Source organism: Equus caballus, chromosome 15 (assembly GCF_041296265.1).
Source record: "Equus caballus isolate H_3958 breed thoroughbred chromosome 15, TB-T2T, whole genome shotgun sequence".
NCBI classification, from domain to species: domain Eukaryota; kingdom Metazoa; phylum Chordata; class Mammalia; order Perissodactyla; family Equidae; genus Equus; species Equus caballus.
In genome coordinates this window covers 75,028,372-75,053,339 of record NC_091698.1, presented here as the reverse complement: position 1 = coordinate 75,053,339, position 24,968 = coordinate 75,028,372, and the positions used below count along the sequence as shown (strand labels likewise).

The following is a 24,968-nucleotide window of genomic DNA, read 5'->3' as shown; positions in this document are numbered from 1 at the left end:
ATACAAGTTACACTTGGCTTCACTTATTGGGCTCCATGATAATGGTCTAAAATGCTTCTAGATTGAACCTAAATTTTTCTAGATCTTTAGAGGGCTGAAGGGACACTGGTCCACTGCTTTCAAAATGCAAGGGGAAATAAATGTTAATATGTTTAGTTTCCATTTAAACTTTCTATTCAACAGTTCTTAAATTTTTTAACCCCCTGCTTTTCTAAAAGGATTAAGACAATTGCCTTTTTTATATTAAAATCCAAAATAAAGCTTTTACAAAAGATCTAAATGAGATTTCTACATGCAAACTAAAACTCTGAAGATCACAATACTGCTATTGCCAGCTAAAGACTTCACAGTTATTCTAAGTAGATAAAACATATTCTCCCTTCTTTTAAAGATGAAAATAAAACGGCTATATCAGTTTTCTATTATAAAAAAAGCTGTGAACTTGGTAACAAGTGTTTAATAGTCTCTTAATACCATGTTTAGTCTTTATATCTTACTTGCCTATGTATGACGTGCTATTTTCCAAAAAAGGAAAAAAACAGATCCAATGAGAGAAAGAATGTTTAATAAATGGTGTTGAAACAAATAGCTATCTGTTTTGAATAAAAATAAAATTAGATCCTTATACCTTGCACCATATAGAAAAATACATATATTACTGATGGATTCAAGAGTAAAAAATAAAAATGCAAGTACCAAAAATTCTACATACAATTTTAGGGGGTTCAGACTCCCTAAAGCCCATCCATGGATCTCAGATTATCTAGAAGAGGAAGTGTTAATAATAACTTCTATTAAAATCTCAATGCCAAATATCAGACATGTTTCCAAGATCAAGTCACATGCAACAAATGAAGATGAACACATTAACTCATTGTTGTAACTTTATAAAATCTCCAAACTAGAACTAGAAACAGAGGCACATCAATACAAATGGACAATGACTTCAAAAAAAACACACCAATTTAAATAAGTTTGAGTGCATACTGTACAACTGTATCTATATGCCTGTTAGCCTTTCAGAAATATAAAATCAGCTAAATCTGTAATACTTAAAATTTATTATGTGCAATGTTATTCTCAAACTTGATTAAAATACTTAATAAATACAAGTTATGTTTAATATGAATAACTGCAACATACTTAAAGATCTAAACATATAATAAGAATTCTATAATATTAAAATGCAATACTTTCACTGCATTCATCTCATACACAATGGAAAAATACTTGCAGATAATTAGCATTAAGAATGCAAATATATTTTCACTGTGGAAGAAAAATAATAAGATTAGAAATAATATATTTGCGTAATCTACAAGGAGGCTGTAGATAGTCTACATTATGATATTCTATTTTAAAATGAAAACAATTCAATATTTAATTTTACAACAGATTTACTCAAGGCAAAATACTTGTTTATTACAGAACAGGACCTTAAATCAAAGTATGCAAGGCAACCTTAGATCAACCATTTTAAATTTTTTTTAATGAAGTGTAGCTTTAAAACTGTAATAAAGGTGAACATAAATTCTAACATGCTCTTCTCTTCTTATAAATGGGATGATGTAGAAAAGCAAAGCTTCAATGTATAGGGATTGGAACCATCTGTAAAAAATTTTAAAACAAAGTTAATAATCCACTTCATCAAACTTTCAAGAATACCTTGAATTAGCAGAGTAAATTCTTTCACCTTTTTATAGTGTTAGAAGCAGAAATATAAAGAAGGAAAATTCTACGTAAGATAAGGGAAAGATTCCTTTTGTTCATATCTACTAGCAGGTAAGCTCCACAAAGGCCATCACTACTTTCCTACTGTTCTAAATATGACCTGACACATACAAGGCATTCAGTATTTTTTTAGTGAATTAATCGATCGTTACAAATAAATAGTATCAGGATTAGGCCTATGTCCATCTGCAAAGCTCACTTAGCAGAAAATATTATCACAGGGTAATTCCTCTATAAAAGCCAATTCAAATACAGTTTGGGAACTGAGATAAGACTGGAATGTACAGGAAGATATTACTGAGCTGAAAAAGTTCTGGGAGATCTAGTACTAAATCTCTGATCATTAATAGGGCATATAAATTCTAAAATTACTCAATAAAAAATTGGGTATAATCCACAAAAGTACTTCCATTTTATACATTTTTCTTTAACTTTTCAGACAGAGCAGAGATAATTCTTCATCAACTGATTATGCAAAGGAACAATTCTGGTATCTTAATGTACCAGAATTTTAGTATTAAAAGCTATAGCTCCTTAACGTAAAAAAATTCCTATAAAGGAAAAAAAGCGTATACACCAACAAGTATTTGCAAGACACTGCATAGGATAAAAAGAAAAATAACTGTACCTGCCTCCAAGGAGTTTACAATTCATATACTATCTTGAATATATCTCAAATATGCATCTAATTTTAAACTCTTTTAAAACTTTCTATCAAAAACTAAGCCTGGCTCACTACTTAAAATTTACTTTTGTGACTAAAAGTAAAATGAAAGGAGGTATTCCTATTTATTTATTTTTTAACTTTTTATTAAGAAAATTTTCAGACATAAAAACTATATAGATTAGTATAATGAACCCCCACATATATATCACCTAGCTTTAATAATTGTCAACATCTGGCAGTCTTATTTCCTCTATCTGCCCTCCACACATTCTTTGGGGCTGGAATATTTTAAAGCAAAGCCTAGATGTGTTATTCCACCCATAAATCCTTCAGTGCACATTTTTCTTTGTTTTCTTTAATTATCATTTGTAATCACACCTAATAAAATAACAATTCTTTCCTATTATTTAGAAAAAAAGTTTTAACACCCTTTAGATCCAAGATCAAAGTAAATACACAGCACAAAGCTTTGAAAGTTGAGCACTTGAGCATTCTTTGCATGGTAAAAAAGAAGCCATTTACGGTTATGGAAAGAATAAACAAAGTGACAATTTCATTTGACAGAAATTAAAACAATGAAATACCATTTTTCATCTATCACACCGCTAAAAATTAAAAGTATGACAACACTCAGTGTTGCTAAAAGTATTGGGCAATGGGCATTTCCATACACCACAGACAGTAATGTAAACTTGTGCAAACTTTCTAAAAGGCAATCTAGCAACATTTACCAAAATACAAACTTTTATGCCCTCCACTACTAGGAAATTGCCCTACAAATACAAAAGTGCAACTATAAGGATATTTGTTACAGTAAGAGAAAAAGATAACTGGAAACAACCAGTGTTCATCAGTGGGAAAATGCGTAAATCAAATAAACTGTGGTACATCGCTACTATGAATAGCTACTCTGCAAATGCTTTAAAAAAAAAAAAAAACAGGTATTTTGCATGTGCTGATAAAGAAATAGCTCCAAGATATATAAGTGAAAAGAACAAGGGACAGAGTAGTATGTATAGAACAACAACGTAAGTTTTTAAAATGTAGCTATATATACACTGGAGAGGAGGAATAAGAGGAGGAGACAAAAAGGTTAGAATTTATAGAAGGCATTAACTTTCATTTTGTACTTTCATGTACTATTTGAGTTTTTTAACCATATATATGTATTGCTTTATTCTAAAAAGATCAGTATGGATTGTGGAAGCCAGCCTCTAAGATGGCCCCAATGATCCCTACCCTCCTGGTATTCACAGTCCTGTACAGCCCCCTCCCACATCTGTGTGACCAGAAGAACACAGCATAAGTGATGTATGGCACTTCTACCACTAGGTTATAAAAGACATTGTGCTTTCTGTTGTCGTCTTTTGCTTTCATCTCTCTCGGATCCCTCACTGAAGGAAGTCAGCTACCTTGAAATGGCCAATGTGGCTTGACAGGGCCTGCAAACAACCATATGAGTGAGCTCAGAAGTGGATTTTCCAGCCCCTAGTGAAGACTTGAAATGACCACAGACCTGGACAACAGCCTAACTGTAATCTCATGAGACCCTGAACCAGAACTACCTAGCTAAAATGTACACAGATTACTGACCCTTAGAAACAGTAAGACAATAAATATTTGCTGTTTTAAGCTGCTAAATGTTGTGATAATGTTACACAGCAATAGATAACTAATACAAGGGTTACGTGGATTGTGGGATTTACATGCCTTTTTTTCCCTCATATTGCCCTGTAAGAAAAACTAATAAATGTTGTTTTAAATTCGTTGTCAATGTTTCTGACAGTTAACTCCCCTTGAATAATTACAACATCATTTTACTTACTTGGAACTCTTATCTGGTAGTGATTAAGTGCTGTAAGGGCTTCTACTGCATCAGTTTTGCATTCCCATTCTAACAGCCCAGAAAGCGTTTTGGCAGAAGCTAAAACAAAACAAAGAAACACAAATCCAGTATTGGCTTTTCATCAACTTAACCAGAAAACTTAAGCAGAGGGAATGTGCACTTACGTTTTGCATCAAACACTTTATATTTGATGAATGTAAGAACTTCATGGTCATTACACAACTGTCAAAGAAATGTAAAACTCCATTAAAAATACAGCCAGAATAATATTCCTACCTTTTTTAGAAAGTAAACTTTAGGGCAGCATTTAAGTTTTCAATCTGAGAAGAATGAATTAAATAAAATGTTTTTAGATTAATATGTCAAATGAGAAAATCAATTAAAAATAGTGATACTCTATAAACTATGTAAATAACGAGCTATTATACAAAAAACCACAGATTTGTAACTAAAATATTTATTCTCAGAGTTGACCAGGATTTATCTAGTACCTAAGGTAGGGAGTAAAGTTCCAGAAAATCACTTCTTTTCTGAAGCATTTCCTATGGTTAGGGAAAAGGCAGGGATATACAAAATTTTGTTATGGGTGAGATTTAAGGACATAGTAAAAGAATTTTCTCAATGCAGGAGTAAGAGTGTCCCATTCTAATTCCAACTCGCAAAATGATTGAGCCACAAACCAACAAAAGACCAATAAAGAATGGAGGCCAGAAAAGTATAATGGTCAAAAAATGAACTATATAAAGTATCAAATAAATAACAGAATACTAACAATAATATCAAAAACAGAAGAACAGAGCAAGACTTAAAATGAGGCTAAAATATATTTTAAAATAGGAAATAGGAATATTCTACGCAACCTGTATTTTACTGCCCACCTTTGTGAAGGTCTCTTCTGTGACACACAGTGGAACATTATAATAATGCAGAACACATGACGGTGGTTGAATTATATTCTTAGATGCTTGGCCGGCACTTGTAAAGCGATTGTTTTTGCTCATTGCAAAATCCTTGTAGCTACTTGTACCATCCTCCAGCTCAAATATTTGACTTGGAACAACTGAATGTTGTTTAGACACACTAAAGATTAGAAAGGAAAAACGTACAGAACATACCTTGTTAGATAAAAAAGCAGCAAGTAGCCAGTCTCGAGATGTTAACATATATGCCTGCATCAATCTTAATAAAAAAGGCATATGTAGCTATTTAAATACAGCTTAAATATTTGATATTTTGAATATTTACTTAAATATTCAAATTTAGGTTGAGTTATAATCAATCACTCTTATAGGTTAGACATCAATTAGAAAGAAAAATCTATTGAATATATTCTCATATCAGAAAACTTTAACATAAAAACTTGCTCATTTTAACATGCTGTTTTATGATCATAAAACTAAAAACTAGGTATAGGTAAGAAAAATCTGAATTATATGACCTTAATACTTTGTCTAAAATGACAATACTACAGCTGCTAGTTTCAGATGTGCCCTTAATTACATTAAAATATTCAAAATTGAAATTAATGTCTCTAATAAAAAGGATAAAGATTTTCTAATATTTTTAAATTTACCACTTAAGATAATTACCAAACATTAAGCCGTTTCCCAAATAACTTGACATTGTTAAGGTGTGTGACAGCTCTTTCTACAGCATACTCATCACCCATTTCTACCAATGCTGTACCAGGAATGGTCTTCATAAATTTTACCTGTAAATATAAAACCCCAAAAAGGTGACCGTTTAGTTCCCTTTTACAGTAACAGGATTTCTAAAAGATAATGTGATTTAAGTGGTTGATGTCAAATATAGAAGATCACCTGGAATCTTAACTTTATTCTGCTGTGCTATTGGACACTCAACTCTTATCAAAATTCAAGAAAGTTAAAAAGGAAGACTACGATTCTATTGTATAGCTTATTGAAGAGGAGCACAGGCTTACCTTGGCTCCATTATTTATTAATTGTATGATGTGGGGCAATTTACTTCACTTCTCTGAGCCACAGACTTCTAAATAAAATGGAGATACTGATAACATCTGGCAGAACTCATCAATATTTATTCATTCAACAAATATTTATTGAATACCTAATATGTTTTGATAAGCTAGGTACTGGGGATTTAATGGTGAACGAGACATGGAACTCTTGGAAGCTAATATTTTAGTAAGTAGGTCAGAAAATTAAAAGTAAATAATTACCAACTATTCAGAGTGCTGTTAAAGCAATAAACAAGACGTTTATGTAGAAATAATGGAAGACAGATTTGAGATAGCCATTGCTAGCAGGAAGGCTGTGTAAGGTTAAGAGCAATTTTTAAAAATAGTCAATATTTCACAAGTTTTCATGATATATATCTTGGGCAGAGGCCATACTTATCCTCTTATATTATTCCCATTTTAGTATACAATGCTATAAGGGTTAGAGATGGGATAAAGTATGATAATCATTCGGCATAGTGCCTACTCCTTGAAAAGTCCCTAAACAGCTATTAGGTACCACTAACATTCCTGACACCTTGAACACACTTCCTTCTTAGCTGTTAACCTCTAATCAATATCCGAAATGTATTTACGCAACAAGTGCAACACAGCACTTATATCAACCATTGCAACTGTCAATTTTAATGCTCTAGTCTATCATTTTTTTTACTATATCTGCACTTGAACAAAACCCAGTTGTAGCAGACCTTTTCAGCTTTATTTAAAATCAACTACCTTCTTGTGGGCAAAATTTCTCTCCCTTGATTTAATGCAATAACATCCTACAAATCTAATAGTGACTAAATATATATGTTAAATATGTAGTTCTTGTACTGGTAAATCTCCAAGTTGGAAAAAAATTAACTATATGCAGGTCTTTGAAGGATTATGATGACATTAACAATGTATCATTTAAAATGCTTAAACATTTTGGGATGTGGAGTAAGAGAGACTAAAACTGTTCAAATAACATACAAAAAACTTAAGGTTTATTAGAAAAAGTGATTTAGGTTTCTAAATCATGAGACAATTGGTTGATAACACAAAAGACAAAGATCTACTAAAGACGTTGCTCAAATTGCCTGATTCTCGTTGTGTACAAATGTGAAAAGCACAAACAGAAAAGTAACACCATGCAAAGAAGGTTAAAATATACATTAAAGCCCATTTAGCTATCAAGCCTGCAGTTCCTAGACCTTAACTAAACACCCAGGTGTTAAGACAAATGTTTGTGTGAAAAAATCTGAACTACTTTTCCCAATGTTGCTAAATCTGTCCCACGTATACTTAGCTACTTATATAAGCAGATATATCCCATATGTTATCCCCTAAACCAAACTGTTGAGGAAATTCTTGTTTCAGAGATTTTTCTGAGTTGCTTCTTCAGATCAAGGAGGTTTTAGAATTAATGGAGTAATAACTAATAGTACCAACTTTCTAAGCCATGCTCCCCTCCCCCCACATACTTATGACTCACATGCTTATACTTTTTTATTGTTGTGAAAAAAACACTAAAATCACTTAAAACAACAGGGAAAAATAACATTACTACAGTATTGAAATTCAAGCAAGTGCATCAAACAATTGGTCACTTAAGACTACCTAAATTTTCCATGGTTCTTTCAAAAATATTTTAGCATCCACTTTATGACAGGGACTATTCTAAGTATTTGTGAGGTATCAATGAACAAAAAACATCACAGATCTGGAGAAATCACAGAGTTATCTGGTAAAAATAAAGTCACAATTTTAAAGATCTTCGAAAATACGTAAAATTTAAACGTTTTGCTACTTTTTGAGCGTAAGCCTCCGGACAGCGTCTTGAACACATTCTACCAAAGTGGGTCAGTTTCAAACACTGATTGAGCTAAAAGCACACTGTTCCTCAGAAGATATTAGAACTCTTAGCATTTGGGAGGGAAATATATCAATCCAGAATTCTCCTAAAATTCATGACTTGTGGCCAAGCTCTGAGACATGTTTATGTATACCCAGCTACATGAAAGTCACTGCTCTTTCAAATCCCACAGTTCAACGTATTAAATTCTAGAATCTCTTTGAAATGATTAAAAAAATATAGGTTTTATGCCTAAAATACTCTAGCAACTGATTAAACTACTGTTTTGGACTTCAATTCATATTAGTAAATTATTTAAAAATATTTTTAGAACCAATATATATTGATTACCTACCAACAAAAAATAATTTCTAGAGTTCCTACCTAATGGATTTTTAGCTTCTGTGGGTAACTACTGAAAGAAGTTGCATGTTCCTAGTACAAGGAGAAGACACATATTTGCAGCCTTTTCAGATTTTCCTACTAGATATCCTAGCAAAAGAAATTAATATAAAATGAAACTTACCTTTTCAATATTTCCATATAAGCAGAACAGATTGAAAACTCTTGAACAATTCATTTTTAGCTGATGTAATCCACTAACCATTACAACTGAACCAGAGGGATTTCCCCCATGCATGTAAGAGGAAGAAGCCTGCGGTAGTGGATAGGCAACAAGCTCCGGTGTGTCTCGAGAACCCATTCTGTAACGACTTGGTAAAGGCAATAATGGACCATGGGATCCTATAAAAATGATGAAAAAAAAAGAAAACACAATGTTAGCAGATACATTTCACCACACAAAAAATAAATTCTTAACATTAGCTAATTTGACATATGTTCAAGGAAAACTCAAATGTGTGAATATTCAAATATAACCTGTGGGAATTAACAACATTCATGTTTGTTTGTAAATCTAATATACATTGACCTGCACACACCTGCATACATCAGGCTTTAAGTTTATATTTTTAAAAAATAGTAGTTTAACAAAAAAAAGTATATACGATCAGGCCATAAGATAGAGGGAGGAAATCATTGCAAAATTTTGGACCTCTGTATATAAATTATACCTCCAACTAAAAAACAAACTTCTACCAACCTCTTTTGGAGGATAATACAATAAAATATACAGTGAAATCTAGGAAACGATCTCTATATGGATATAACAAAAAGAACACCTTTAGTTCCACTGAAAAGTTGTCTCCTTGAAATATATTTTACTATAATGTACTTTCAAGGTTAGTATTTTATTCTTCTAATTCTAATTTAGGAAACTAAAACCCTAGATTTAGTTAATACCTCACCAACAAGGAGGTGTCATTATTTAGCAACCTCCACTTTTTGAAATAGCAATAACCCAGAAGAAAATAATGCCTGAGTATCTGAAACTGCTGTCATAGAAACATACACAAATCTATGTCACTTATATTGAGAATTCTTACTAAAAATCCTTGCTAACTTTATAGTAGTTCTAAACAACTTTAAATTATCTGGTTTTCCCATCCATAACATTAGAAGAAATAAGAAAAATAAAGCTAGAGTGAATAGAATAGACAGTAATGAGAGAATCTGGAGAAACTGTTAATACTATAAGTGGGCATAGGGCACATTTACAGCAGCAAAGAGGCATAAGGAACTCAGAAGAAGCAACTAAGATGGAGACATGTAGCTCAGAAATCACTCAGGCACTCGTGAGTTAGTGATTATAGAAACATACTCTAGGGTACATGTAAAAGTCCTCCTGATGTGCAAAAACCCCAAGTTCTTCCCTTGTTTCTCAAGAAGTAAAGCATATGTAATGCTACTGAATTTCATTTTTATATAAGACTAAGAGACACACTTGTCATCTACTAAGTGAGTTACTAAGAACTACTATATTTCAGTATCGTAGCACGCTATTAGAGCTTATGTGGACTCCAATGCAGTATTCAGTATTCCTAATATAGCTGCCATTCCCAACAACACAGCAACACTACCACTGAGCACACTGAGCGAACAGTGTGAAGTCTTACAATTTTGTGGAGGAATACTTTATCAATGCATCATCATTAGTCCTGCCTTAAATTGGTCATGGTTTTCAACTGCTCTTCTTGCTGGTAATTGTAGTTCATCAAAACTATCAATATAGCTCATGGTGAGTTACTTGTTAGTAACCATATATATTTTGGCCTCTAATTTAGACTGTTATACATACAGTGGGGTCAAACATCACTCATTCTTATCCCTACTGCAAAAGTACAGATACATATTATACTACTCCCATACTGCTACCATTTGCTTGTACAGTAATGACACTTTGCCATTATCACTAAATTTTCTTTTTCATAGAAAGTGGAAACTTCCTCTCTGCTTAAATTGGCCAAGGTCCAAATACTTTGAGTCCACTGCCATAGGTAACAATCGAATTCAGTGCAAAAAAATAACTGATGTGTGTAATTATGACCTTGAGCCATCAGGATCAAATTATGTTACCTACGCTATTTAAACTGTTACCTATATTGTTTAAGAAGATTAAAAATAGAAGTCTTTTAAAAGCTTTCTATACTAAATAATCCATGCAAAAAGTTTTGGTGCTTAAAAAATTAATGCTTCAGGAATTTAAAAAAATTCGCTTATGTGGAAGAATGCTACATAAATGGAATTAACATTTCGAAGGCATTTCCCATCTTTGATAATTTAAAATCTTTGGTCCAGGAACCATGTCCAAAGATGCTAGCAATTAATATATAAACTTTTCTTGGGCTCACAGCAAATAAATATGTATATTCATTTTTGCCACTTTTCAAGTATGAAGGCTTCTACCCATTCACCCTACAGGGCTGGGCTTCCCAAATTTAAAGAATTCTGAAAGCATAGATTTATACTGCTATAATAAACTAATTAATAAAGTTAATCTAACTAAATAAAGTTTCTCTATTCCCTCTTTCTCACATACCATCATAAATAAAAAGCCACCCATGATATTGACACCAAAACGCAAATACCCTGTTTTGCTGAACTGCTGATCTAAAGGGATACAGATACAATTCACAGGATTTGTAAAATAAAAAAAAAGGATACAGATATGATTCACAGGATTTGTAAAAAAAAAAAAAAAAAAAAAAGGGATACAGATATGATTCACAGGATTTGTAAAAAAGCTCAGTATCACTAGCACCCACTTCCATCTTCTTTGTTTTTTCCCCAGTTTCCTCATCTTCTCTTCTCTGCCTCTTTTTATGCATCTCTCTGTCTCTCTCTCTTTCCTCCTATATCCTATTCTGCTTACTTCCCTAGGAAAGTAAACAAATTATCATCAGAGTTAAATGTTTCAATGGATATAGCTCAGAATGGACACCTCTACACAATTCTATCACAATCATTCCTTCTCAGCAGGACTCTCAAGAGCCTGAATTTTCCCTGTTTAACAACTGTCACTTCAAAGAATTCTGCATCTCTTTAAGTAAGCTTACAATTTAAAATTTACAGACACACTTTAAATAAATTAGGGCATGAAACTGACAAAGAATTTCACAATAGGCTTTTATAAAACAAAAAGTTCTTTAGGGCATATAACATTTTTGTTTATACAATTTGTCAGTAAAACATATTTTATAAAGGAAGGCGAACCTGAAAACCCATTCTCAGAAGACAGTCTCTGTCAATACTACTACAGTAGAGTTCTCTATCCTTCATCTGTTCTTTCAGAGTTTTCTAGCCCCCTTTGGCAAAACACTTAACCAATTTTTAGCCTTCAGCTGACTGCATGACACAGTTATATACTCCATAACTACACTACAAACTTGTGATTAGCAATTCTTCTGTAACACTCCGTTTTGCAAAAGCACAGTAGGCTCCTAATAAGTGTTTCTTTACTGCAGGATCAGAACTACCCATATGACTATATTTAATGCTTACTCAGTTAAAGAAAGAAACTAAGAAAAATGATTAAGGAACACACTACTTACTAAACATCATAGTAAGATTTTCATTGTGTACCACAATTACTGTTTAGATTTAACCTAGAGATTGTTTCAGTCTCTTCTGCCATATAAACTTATGACCACAGAAACTTGAATACATACACACACACACACACACACACACAAAACACAGAAGTAATAAACCCCTGGAGTTCAAAAAAAAGACACTAGGGAATAAGCTAAAACTCACAGTTAAGAATGGTCATAAACATGTAGGCAATCTGAAAACATTTCCAACAAAAGGCAACACTGGGCTTTCCAATGATAAATCCCAAGAGTACAATATAGCAATTTCTATTTTCTACCACTTCTAATAGTATTATACTTCAACTTCAAACCACAGAATAGGTGCGGTCAATAACTACTGCTAAAAACTAAAAAATATTTAAAAACACAAACCACAGAATAGGTAGGGTCAATAACATAGCAAACATTAAAACTGAGAAGTTTTAGAAGAGGAATTAAATAAAAACAAATTTAACCAAAGCCAAAATACCAACTGTAGAGCTAAAAGAAAGAATCAAGGATCTAACCAGATACATGTTTCCTTTTTGACAAATATTCCATTCTTTCTAACTTTATTACTCAAAATTCCTCTTTGTTCATAATTGTTAGAATGGAAGAAAATACACTTACTGAGCAATAATACTTCTTTTTGAGCCTAACAGACCAGAATCCATTACTAATCAAAATCAAAACAAAAGAAAATATAATGGGAAAAAAAGCTTTCAATCCCCAACCAACAGTTCTCATTTATCTCAAGGATTATATAATATATCAATATCCTAAGAAAATAAAGGATTTTAGACAAATCCTTAGGAGTACATTATAAGGGACTGATCCCATATAAACCAAGTCAGGCGAGCAGGAAAAACAGAAATAAGAAATGTGCCATTCTTCATCAGAAATGCAAAAATTCTAATAGTTTGTCTATACTACCTTCCTTCTGCCTTGACAAACTTACCATAGCCATCATGTCTAAACGAAGAAGGGTGTTCTCCCAAAATGGCTTGCCTCTGGCGACCCTTTCCTCTATCTGACACAAAAGTAGAAACATGGTTTTAACAATTTTGACCCAAGTACTTAACAGAGTTCTCACATGGGAAACACCCATTCAAAACATCTATTACAATTCATAAAAGAAATATGACTCCTGGTTAACTTTAAACATCCATTCATATCCAATTTAAATACAAACACCAAAAGTTTAAGAAAGTAATTCTATCTAACAAATTCCACTTAACTTGAAAATATCTTTTTGGAAAATGCCAAATACAATCACACTTTCATATTTAAGGAAAGAATGGATACTTTTCAGAAAATGAATGTACACAATGCTAGTTTGACACTGTACAGAAGTTTTTACCAATACATGTCTTTAAAACAAGCTTTAAGTGCAGTACTTTTGAAAGACAGTACCTGAATCATACTATTAGCTTCAACAGCAACACATTTTCAAAGTGGGCTTCTTTCAAGAAGTTCAGCATAAGCCAACAACAACCTGTATTACATGGTTTCACAATCAGTAAACACAGAGTATTTTGTATGTATATACAAATATTTACAAACACCTACTGACTTGAGAGCTGGAAATTTGCACATCACTGGCCCATATTATATCATGGATTGGTCGTTGTCTATAGACCTTAACACCAGGCAAGACTATGAGCACCTCCCAAAGTTTAAATATGCCAAGATAAAGCTAACCAAGGGGGCTACATTATTGGATGAGAGTACTACAATACTCCTATAGGATAATTTTTACTCTAGCTACATTTTTAGGGAAGGCATGCCAATTTTCCCAAATCTAATTTGAGACATCAAAAAAAATTACTTGTATGTGTCTAAAATAGCACTTCCTATGGTGGTTAGTAAATTTTAGAATCATTGTATAATACTTTTAGAAAGTTTGCTGACCAAATTATCCGTCCAGTAAGATATTTTTAAATGTATCTTGAGTCTGATCATTCTAATCTTTGAAAATTCAGAGGCTTTCCATATATCCTTAGTTACCTAAACAAATGAAGTTTATGGGAGATGAGAAATACTTTGATTCTCACTTCAGTCTAGAGAAATATTGTTTTAATTACCTATTCCAAGTTATCATATCATTGAAAGGGACCTAGGAGGTCATCTAGTTCAACTTTTATTCAGTGTATAAATTCTCTTTACATCATTCCTATCAATTAGGACCATCTAGCCTCAGCTCACCCAACACCAGTAACAGGGTACTCACTACTTTCCCTTACATTTTTTGTTAGTCCTAAATCAAGAGAAAATTAATTTTTATACTTTATAGAAATTGGTCATCTACCCATATTCTACCTCATTTGGGACCTCACAGACTAAGTCTTTCTCCAAAAACTCTTTCAAATGCATAAAAGTTATTATGATGCCCCCCTCCATTTCCCCAAAGTCATTTCTTCTCCACTCTGAACATTCACAGTTCCTTCTTTCCATTATACGGCTTCCAGTATCATCATTTACGTCTTACTCCCTTGAATCAATCCAGTGCTTATCCATTCTGCTAACGTTCCTCTGCTTAAGCATGACACCAAACACTAAATACAATTCCTTATCTGATCTAGGAATCTTAAACGAAAACTACCATAATGTCTTCATGGTTTATTTTTATTGAAACGGTTAACGGTGTGCTATAAAGGCAAGAGTACTAGATTGGGAATCAGAAGATTCCAACTTAACCACTAATTTGCTGTATAATCACAGAAACAATCTTCATTCATAAAATGAAGGCGTTAGATGATCTCCAAGGTATCTTTCAGCCAAATATTCTCATTATTCATAATTCCCTTTATTTGAAGCATTTGCTACCTAATATAACATCACATAAAACAGAATAAGTATGTGGAAGAGTCAAACACTGAATACATCCGGCTATAAACAGTGGTTTGTAACCTTTCACAGATTCATCTGAAATCTGATGGAAGCTGTGGACCTTCTCCCCCAAAACATGCACATATACACAAGTTTTGTTTAACATTTCTAGAGGGATTCTCTGAAGTCCAGACTAAGAATCCTTTGCACTAAACTGTAATTTGGGCTGAAAAGGACTTTTAAAAATGAGGTTGTGGGGGGGCTGGCCCCGTGGTCAAGTGGTTAAGTTCGCGCGCTCCGCTGCAGGCGGCCCAGTGTTTCGTTGGTTCGAATCCTGGGCGCAGACATGGCACTGCTCATCAAACCACGCTGAGGCAGCGTCCCACATACCACAACTAGAAGAACCCACAACGAAGAATATACAACTATGTACCTGGGGGCTTTGGGGAGAAAAAGGAAAAAATAAAAAAAAAAACTTAAAAAAAAAAAATGAGGTTGTGGGGTCGGCCCCATGGCCGAGTGGTTAAGTTCGCATGCTCCACTTCGGCAGCTTGGGGTTCACTGGTTCAGATCCTGGGCACGGACTTACACACTGCTCATCAAGCCATGCTGTGGCAGGCATCCCACATATAAAATAGAGGAAGATGGACACAGATGTTGCTCAGGGCCAGTCTTCCTCAGCGAAAAGAGGAGGATTGGCGGTGGATATTAGCTCATGGCCAATCTTCCTCACAAAAAAAATAAAGAAGAAGAAGAAGAAGAAGAGAGGTTGTATTTACAAAAGCATTCTTTTTTTTTTGGCCGAAAAACTTACAATTCAATATCAACTTGAGTGGAAGCTGAAGTCACTATAAAAACAAAAACATAAACTGCTATAGTCTTGCCAGACAAATATCTATCTGTAAAGAATTAGAAAACAAGACTTCTTTTCCCTTGAAAACATAAACAACCAAAATTCTGTTTTACTTCCTTTAATTGTATTTCACTATTTAAATATCTACCTTACACATTTCTAAACTTTTCTGACTGTATTTCCTTGCACGGAAAACAAATCTAAGCTAGCTTTGGGTAAACTTTAGAACTTTTAAAAGAATAGATAAGAAGCATATCCATAAATGTTTTAAGAGACATTAAGAAAAATGTAGCTAAAACCCACTATTTCAAATGATTAAAAAAAATTTTTTTAAACAACTGAGTGTTCAATAACTTGACTGTAATTTGACAGAAGTGAGAGATTTCTCATCAACCACTTGTTCTGTTGTTTGAGTACTAAGGCTTTGTCTTCCAATACTGTATTCAACTGCACCAAGCCTACACCAAGCAGACTTCTGTGATTAGTGAAAAATGTGGGGTCCAGCCCAAGCTGCATTACAAAACAAAACTGTTTGCAATGCAATGAACAAGGCAAGATGATTTCAGGCCAATCATCTAAAAGTTCTAAATATTTGAACATGCAAAGGATCGTCGCATTGTCTTTTATTTTTTTTGTTTGGCAAGAATACGTGCACTATAGAGTCCCTACTGTCCACGATATTTTGGATGCCATGAAAATTTTTCCTGGTTTATTGATTTTTACAGATACATGTAACTGTATCTAACACATGGTTCAGATAGTGATATTGTAGTTGAGATGTAACCAATACTGCAGCCCCCTTGTTTTTACAAGATCCACATTTTAATTTGTACACTATTCCAGAATTGCCACACGGTTAAACAATTTTTTCAGTCAAATCTATGCTCATGAAATCTAGCATTTGTAAGTTATAGGTGAAAATGCATCTCAAATGAAATGCTCTTATTTTCAGATTTATCAAGTTTAATTAAATATATTCTACCTTGAACAGACATGTTACTTTCACCTACATTTGAAATGTCAAAATTTCTAGTTACACAAATTAACATGAGAGATAACCTTAAATTGTTACAAAAAGTGACAACTTATAAACAGCCACTTTACAAAAATCAAACCACACAGAAAATCATCTTTTACATATAAAGCACCTTTCATTATTATGTTATTCTATTTAACGTCCACAACTGAGGGAAAAAAAAAGTAAATTTAAGTGCAGCAAGTGTGCACCTTTCTAATCCTTTTATCTTTGATATCTGTGTGGATTGGTTGAGCATTATCAATTCCCAAGACCTATAGATAAATTGGCCCTGGTTATTTGCCAATTAACAATTTGAATCTAAGCTGCAAACAGTTACAGTAATGGGCATTAAGATTTACAACATTGTAAATAAAGTCTAGTATCCGTTAGTGTAAAGTTTTAAATTCTACAACTGAAACCTTACGGGAAATCGGACCATATACATACAACTTGAATAAATGGGCACAGTCTATCATGGTGTTCATCCCATGCAAGTCTGAAGTACTGTTAAGTGTCCTCCTTTAAAAACTTGGGGTGATGGTGCATGCAGTATGCAGTCAAGGTGAATTGCAAGTCTGAGTTTTTCAGAGGGCTTTTTGCTGATGCCGATGTTGTGCATGATGAAGTGTAGAGTCAGCCTGCTGGAGTCCTCTATCCTTCTTAATGCCTCGTCCAGCTTGGGGGAAAAGTCCTTTCCATAGAGAAGCAGTGTGCAAGTTTGCAGTTTGTAAGTAATATTCTGAGTCAGTTTCCTCTCCTCCAAAGAGAGAGAGCTGCTTGGAGAAATGCAAGTCCTTGAACTGCGGGCGTGCCTGTTATGTGTGGGCTCCTTGTTGAACTAAATATAAATAACTCAGTACATACCAGTAGGGGGCACTAATGTTCAAGGTTATTTTCCAGCATTACGTGGTCTTTTGCAACAAAAGCATTCATCAACAAGGTTTTCATTTGAATGAACTAGCTCATCTCAGGAAAGAGGAATCTAATTGCATATAAAAATTTGTCAGCAAACGTAAGTACATTCTAAAATGCATAAAATACTTACCTCGTCTTCCCAAATATGGTTTAGTGTAGTCCCAACTGTCATTGTCATTCCTAATAACATTTAGACGAGTTGGCTGTTAAGATTAAAAAGAAAGTAAGTTCAAATTGAATACCCAAAGCATAAATATTTCTTTGTTGAAATGCTGAAAAGAATATTTACCCTTGCATATTCGATTTTTAGTGTGCAACATCCAGCATATATATCTGCTCCATTGAGTGCCGCTTTAGCTTTCTGGGCACAAAGGACTGATTCGAATGTCAGCTCTATTAAGGAAATTTGGTTTAAGGTGTCCAACAATTAATCATTATTCACTTCCTAAGAAAAAGACTGAAAACAACCAGAAATAATTCTCTCACTTCCGGAAATGTTTTACCAAATAAAATTTCTAGATGAATTTTTAGTAGGAGAATTTATTTTTAAGATCAATGGTACTAAAGAAAACAGAACACAACTAAACTATCTACAGGAATCCTTCTGAATCATCAGAAGTACTTTATCAATTGAGGGAGAGAGGAAGAATGGAGCATAGTCCCATTCCCTAGCAAAGCACAGCTTGCTATCTTGAAACAGGAAATATTTTACTCAAAGTAGGAAGAACATTACAAAGAACCAAAATAATACAAAACAAATATGTGATTCTTATATATTTCTGAGAAGGCAGGGTTTTATCATCATTTAACTATCTTCATTTTATTGGTTTTAAAAAATTACTTAAGTCTATAATTGTTTAAAAAAAAAAATCAAACCATAAAAGTAGTAAAAAAAAAAAAAAAAAGCAAAAACACCTCGCCAGAAGTAAGCACCATAAAGAGTTTGCTGTATATCCTTACTTTTTCCTATGCATACACACATACACATAGGTTAGGAGTTTTTTCTTAATTATTACTATTTTTTTAATACGATTGTACTATATATGGTATTTTATAACTTGTTCTTCTTACTCAATGTATAACAAATTTAACACAGAGAAGCTGTTCTTACATAAATCATAACCATTTGAAAGACTCAATAAAGATAGCTAAGAAAGGTTCTATTGACTCTAAAGTTTTGGCACTTCCAAACTAACTATTTTAAGGAGAGGTTCCGAAAAGTTCATTTGGGATAAATTTCAAAAAGATAAAAGTGTACATATTATCAAATAGTGTTATTTTCCCCCCATTAAAAAGGCAAAGCACACTGTTAAGATGAAGCACTGGACTGTTTTATGACAGCAAGTTATTCTTATCATAAATAGTAAAATTCTCTGTGGGTACTGCAGTTTCCTTTTTTAAATCTAGGACAAGTAGATTTTGGGAGAAGGAGTGAGGGAGAATAAACACCTCTTGTCCAGAAATGATGGATTAAGCAGGAAAAAATAAGATCTATATTACCCAGCATTCATATACATCAATAAAAATTTACAAATAAAGGATATTCAACCATTGCTTGTATTCCGTTTCTCTTGAATATAACAATACGTTGCACTTTTCCAACAGGGTTGCATACAGTATATAAAACATCCTATGAAGGAAAGAAAACAGGATTTCCTCACATTTTACGTTTAGAAAAACATTAAAGCTATACCGTTTTTACTAAAAAAAACAACTGCCAAGATACCATTTCTATTAATTACTAACCTTTTTAAAATTGTTACACTTTAATAAATCTAAAGTCATTTCCTCACATACACAATATACCCACATCAGAGATGTTCCAGTAAAACATCTGAAAAGCATTACTATCTATTTTCTCTCTTAAATGAATCTTCAAAATGTTCTTAATACATGCCTAAAATAATCCCAGACAACAAACAATAAATAAACCAAAACTGTAATCGATTACTTTATTTTTTCCAAATATTACTCTGAAATGTTTAATATTAAAATCACTTGAATTATAGTAATAAATATTTATTAAAGGGTAGTAGTAGGACATTTCCGTATTTGTTTTTCAAGGGACACTGGCTATAGAGAAAAAACCCAGGGAAAATCATTTACACAGTGTTAGATGTCACCAAACAAGAGGCGTGAATCATCTAAGAGAGAATCTAAATACCTACTTACTAACAATTCATCAACTTTCAAGAAATTTCTTAAACATCTAATTATATAGCCACACCATTACATATTAGGGATACAACAATAAACAAATCAGAGTACTTGTAGTACTCTAGATGAATTATATTCTTTCTCCCAAAACACCAAATACCATAAATATATTAATACTGTTAATAAGCCTATAAACATTACAAAAGTAGATACATCCTGTCTAATTAAATTTAAATTTTAAACTAAACCTATGCTTTGTTTTGAGTTTATGTCACAACAACTTATACCCTTAGCAGAAATCATAATAATTAAAGCTTCTCTTACTATGATATTCTATTTGTTATAAAAACCAAGTGTCCTTGTCACTTGATTATTGTGAAACACCATGTGATTACAAAGTAGAAAACTCAACTGTTCAGGACATGAATCCTTTTTAAAATTCTACTAGTATCATTTTATTAAAAGGTGAAGTAGGAATAAATCAGGCAGGTTTTTAGCAAGCTATCTCAAAACAGCTTATAATGATATATGCCTCTTACTGTACTATAGGATTCTATCATTACCTAGTAGATGCTGTTAATACATGCACTGGTTTATGAGTGAGACAGATTTCTTGGGTCATTTCCAACAAGGCTGTCTAATCCTTTATTATCAGAAACAGAGTTAACATTGATGCCAAGTAATAAAATTTTTAAAATGTGCTTATTTAATTATGACAGCTGTGCTTCTAACCTGTTTAGCTTCAGTACTATTTCTTTGTTGATTAAACCTAATATCAAAATTAATAATTAAATAAGTTTTTAAAAACCACATTATTTTCAAATATCTAGAAAGCAGTGAAGAAAACTATAGGTTAGTCACTCTAGAGGCAAATTCCAAAACCACTTTTATTTTAGTTTGTCATACTACAATACATACCACTGTAATTGGATAAAGAGGATTCTGAATTGATAGCAGAAGAACTTTGTTGCCTCCTGATGGATCATCAGTATTTCCTGGTCGAGTGATCCTTTTGCTAGTAGAATAGTTGAAAAAAGCCTGTTGACCAGCAATGTACACAGGTTCATCCGCAGCAAACGTTACACATTCTTTGGCACTATCTATGTTCTCAAATTCCACTAGAGCCTGCCGTTTAAATGGCATCATCATCACATAGCTGAAAGGGAGATTGAGAGGGAATACCCAAATATAATAAGTTCAATTAACATTATTTGTTCTCAATCAAGTAAAAGTAGACTTTAACAAAAATGTGTTAAATCATACAGACTAGTATTCTTTACTACCTATATCCAACGTTAGTCAACTCAAATCATCCACATAAATTGTGGTATAGCAGGTAGACGGAGCCTATTTAAAAGCTTATCCTCCTGTGACTGAAAGCTTCTCCACCTCATGCCCTCCTCAAGCACAATTCTTTGTTATTAGTTACTAATGACACCACCCAGTTTATTCCTCAGGCTGCCACTACCAGGAAGTATTAGAAAATATCTAGATACAGAAACCAAGAGAGATAAAACTCAACAGAAGGTTAGCAGATGGGACACCTTACAACGGAAACTACAACCTCTATTGAATTTTCCAAATAAACAAGTGCCCACATTAATAACTAAGAACTGACTATACTTTCATGTATCTTACTAAAAACAGAGAACCAAAGATAAATAGAAGCAACTGCAAACCAACCAAGTTTCATACAAATAATCTCCTCCAAAATATTTTTAAATATTAAAGAATCCATGAAAAGATGTTCACTAGAATATGGTAATCATGGTTGCCTCTGGGCAAGAGGGTGAAGTATGTACTTTTCATTGTATACCCTTTTGGGGGGAAATACATTTTAACACATGAAATGAAAAATGAAGAAATGAAGGAAGGCAGGAAAAAAAGAAATCAGAGGACATGGATCATAACGGGAAACATGTTCTCTGTTCACAGAAACAAGAACCTTAAAAATGATTTAAAATACAATTAATATGGTTTTTATAAGAGCAGAAGGCCAGAGAAATAACATTAAGTGAGGCCCTCAGTGACAGCACTGCTTATCAATCAGGCATCCAGGCCCTACCACTACACCTTAGAAACTGGCAAATGCTTTCTAATTAATAACAAACAGACCACTTTGTAGCCTGGCAAACTATATAACTTCTTATGAATTTCAGCTTCCTCGTTTAAAAAACTTGGAGGAGTGTTGTCAAGGTTATAAATTGCTTGCCTTGCCTCATTTATCTTTGTATCCTCAAAATCTGGAAACAGAGCCTGGTATATAAGAAGAATTCAATCAATATTTGTTTGTCTATGAGGCTTATTAGCTCTCCCCACCCACATCATTCAAAATTAAACAAGAAAATACAGAAACAGTAAGGCCTTGGATTTAAAGATTTACCAACTACAAACGTAAAACACAAATCTCAGGAGAGAAAGATCACTTTTAGAAACACAGACTCCTTGCTGAAGTTCTAAAGTCTTGCATACAAAAAACAGAAAACCCTGGAATCAGATCTACGCTAAAGAAATTAAAAAAGAATAAATATTCTCTTCCTACAAATATACGTTGGTTTAATAGCTAAGTGATATTACCAACTAAATATGTTAATAATGCCCTTTGGCTCTTTGGAAACAGAAAAATTATAAAACTACAAAAATAAATTCTTTATTGGCCTATTATAGACTGGGTCATAGTAAAACTGCTTTCTATAACTACAGTAAGTGACCTAGAAGCACAGACTTAACAAGATTACCCAGGAAAGTGGCATTAGTGAAGATAGAAAAGGGAAAATTAGAGTGTCAGCACATAATTTTTTAAAAGTCTTTAAAAAGCATTAATATGAGGAAGATTGGAAGACCAAAGAGAGAAAAAATAAAACAGAAGGCTAAGAGATAACGGTAGGGTCAGTGCTTTCAGCTTATAGCTTGAAACACATTTATAATTTTTAAATCAAAACAGGAAGAGGCAAAAGACATACTGCATAAATTAGGTCCCAAAAGTTTTGTACTAAAATTTTAAACTAGTATAGCTAATCACTACCTAGCATTCTCTACTTTAATGGGAGGGGAAAGGGAGGAAAATAGACTCAGTATATATTTTTAAATATTCTTTTGTTTATAACGCATGAATATACTACAGAATAAAGACCAAAAAAACAGCAATTTTATCATCCTAACACAACCATTCTCAGTATCTTGTTATAGTTGCCCCTGAACTTCTTTCCTATACATCTCGTTTTTAGGTCTAAACTTACTATGTATTGAACTTGGTGACTCATCTTTTTAATATGAGCAGTTTCTATTTAATCTTTATAATCCCATACACACTCACCACTAAATAAGTCAATAAACAAATAGGGAAAAGTTCAATAAATGCAACATTTTGAATCAAAACATCTACTCCTCATTGGAAGTTGTTCAAAGTTCTTTCAGTTTCAATAGCAGCCACCTCTTATTCAAGATCATTTCACACAATTCAAACTCCTTTTACACATATTTATGCCAATTAAGCTCTCAATTAAACACTAATTTGTTCCAATTATTTCATGACTTTTCTAATCTTGAGGGCAGAATGATGTACTATGTAAATTAAGTGAATAACATTCATATATGGAATACTTTACCACAGACTAAGTATCAAACAGTATAGAGTCTAAAAATGGCCAGGCCACCTAAAAACAATTTAAATTACTCACCAACTTAATCAAATAGTTCTATTTCTTTAATCCCCCACATTCAGGTCACGGTCATAACTAACATCAAAATATCAATATAGCTAGTATTTCCCTAAAGTTTCCAACTGTATTTGCTCATCAACTTGTTTTCTGACACAGCTTCTACATTTCTTGGCTATAAGAAAATAACTTAAAAAGCCCTATATATATAAGAACAGAAGAAAAATAAACCAGAGATAACCATCTCTTTATAACTTCTTGGGACAATGCACCACTTAGAAGATCCTTATAACGACTGGAGTTAGTCTAGTGCCAACATGCAAGTCTAAATAAGGTCTAAGGAGTCGGCTTCAATACATAAATCTCAAGACAGACTTAACTTCCAATATCCACTCCAAACAACTAAGAAGTGATGTAGTCATCTCAGTGATACTTCAAGAAATGGGCTTTCTTATGCCCATGTGGATTCCCAATTTGTACCTCCAAGCACAAAAAATATCTAACAGTGGTTTCTGTGGTACACAAGAAGAGATAACAGGTTTGCCAAGTTATCCACCTCTAAACGAGGTCACCAAAGAAATTAATAAAAAAGATGCCACGGCATAGGGGTTAAGTTAGCAAACTCCACTTTGGTGGCCTGGGTTTGCAGGTTCAGACCCCAGCCATGGACCTACACCACCCATCAGCCATACTGTGGCGGTATCTCACATATAAAATAGGGGGAGACTGGCACAGATGTTAGCTCAGGGCTAATATTCCTCAAGCAAAAAAGGAGGAAGAGTGGCAATAGATGTTAGCTCAGGATGTATCTTCCTCAGGAAAAAAAAAAATATGCCATGATGGAAGGTGTCACCTAACACTACTCCTACTCCTTTGAAGCAATGATTTCCTTTCTGTTGTACATCTCTGATCACTCCCCCACCAACTATTTATACATCCTTTCAGTACTCAAAAAGTCCATATAAATTTTTATAAAATTGAAATAAGCTATCTCAGCAAATATATTGAAATTTCTCTCGGCTTTATGTATTTTGACTTAGTCTGGCTCTCTGATGCCTCTAACAAAAACCCCAAACACAATCACCTTGTAAAAAACAATAATAAAATCAACCCTACATTATCCATACTAAAAAGAGTACAACAGCAAGGCATACTCCAAAAATAATTTAGAAAGAATTTCTGAATGTCTATTTTTGGCAGCAGATTCACTTTTCTAATTATGTCTTCACTTAAGTGGACATTGTTAAGCATACACCAGCTGTGGGAAGAGAAAGGAGGAGTCCAAGTGAATACAAATCACAAAAGGAAGGCAAGCTAGGATAAAACACTGACTGCTCATGATCTGCATAAGAACTCACAGGAACAGGCACCTAGCAAATAACGCCTACCTTTAATCTACTCACTTTTAGTTGCAAATTAATTCCTAAACATTCCAAAATAAACAAAAAACCCCAAAAAATCAGTATTTAAATATCACAACTTGAAACTCTGAAGATGAAGGGTA

General features: G+C 33.2%; 1 protein-coding gene across 2 annotated transcripts in view; it reads right to left on the bottom strand.

The window, feature by feature from the left end:
• Nucleotides 1–548: 548 nt before the first annotated feature.
• HNRNPLL (heterogeneous nuclear ribonucleoprotein L like) overlaps nucleotides 549–24,968 on the bottom strand; it is a 35,296-nt gene continuing 10,876 nt past the window's right edge. Inside the window, exons 3-13 of one of the 2 annotated variants that reach the window (XM_014731197.3) lie at nucleotides 20,724–20,961; nucleotides 19,193–19,278; nucleotides 17,938–18,034; nucleotides 17,779–17,851; nucleotides 12,992–13,063; nucleotides 8,589–8,806; nucleotides 5,834–5,955; nucleotides 5,123–5,324; nucleotides 4,409–4,466; nucleotides 4,224–4,322; nucleotides 549–1,608 (exon numbers count right to left, since the gene is read on the bottom strand). In XM_014731197.3, coding sequence (XP_014586683.3) covers nucleotides 1,553–1,608; nucleotides 4,224–4,322; nucleotides 4,409–4,466; nucleotides 5,123–5,324; nucleotides 5,834–5,955; nucleotides 8,589–8,806; nucleotides 12,992–13,063; nucleotides 17,779–17,851; nucleotides 17,938–18,034; nucleotides 19,193–19,278; nucleotides 20,724–20,961 — 1,321 coding nt within the window. In that variant the 3' untranslated portion in view covers nucleotides 549–1,552. The remainder of the gene's footprint in view (nucleotides 1,609–4,223; nucleotides 4,323–4,408; nucleotides 4,467–5,122; nucleotides 5,325–5,833; nucleotides 5,956–8,588; nucleotides 8,807–12,991; nucleotides 13,064–17,778; nucleotides 17,852–17,937; nucleotides 18,035–19,192; nucleotides 19,279–20,723; nucleotides 20,962–24,968) is intronic. The other variant, XM_023619210.2, reaches the window with a different exon arrangement.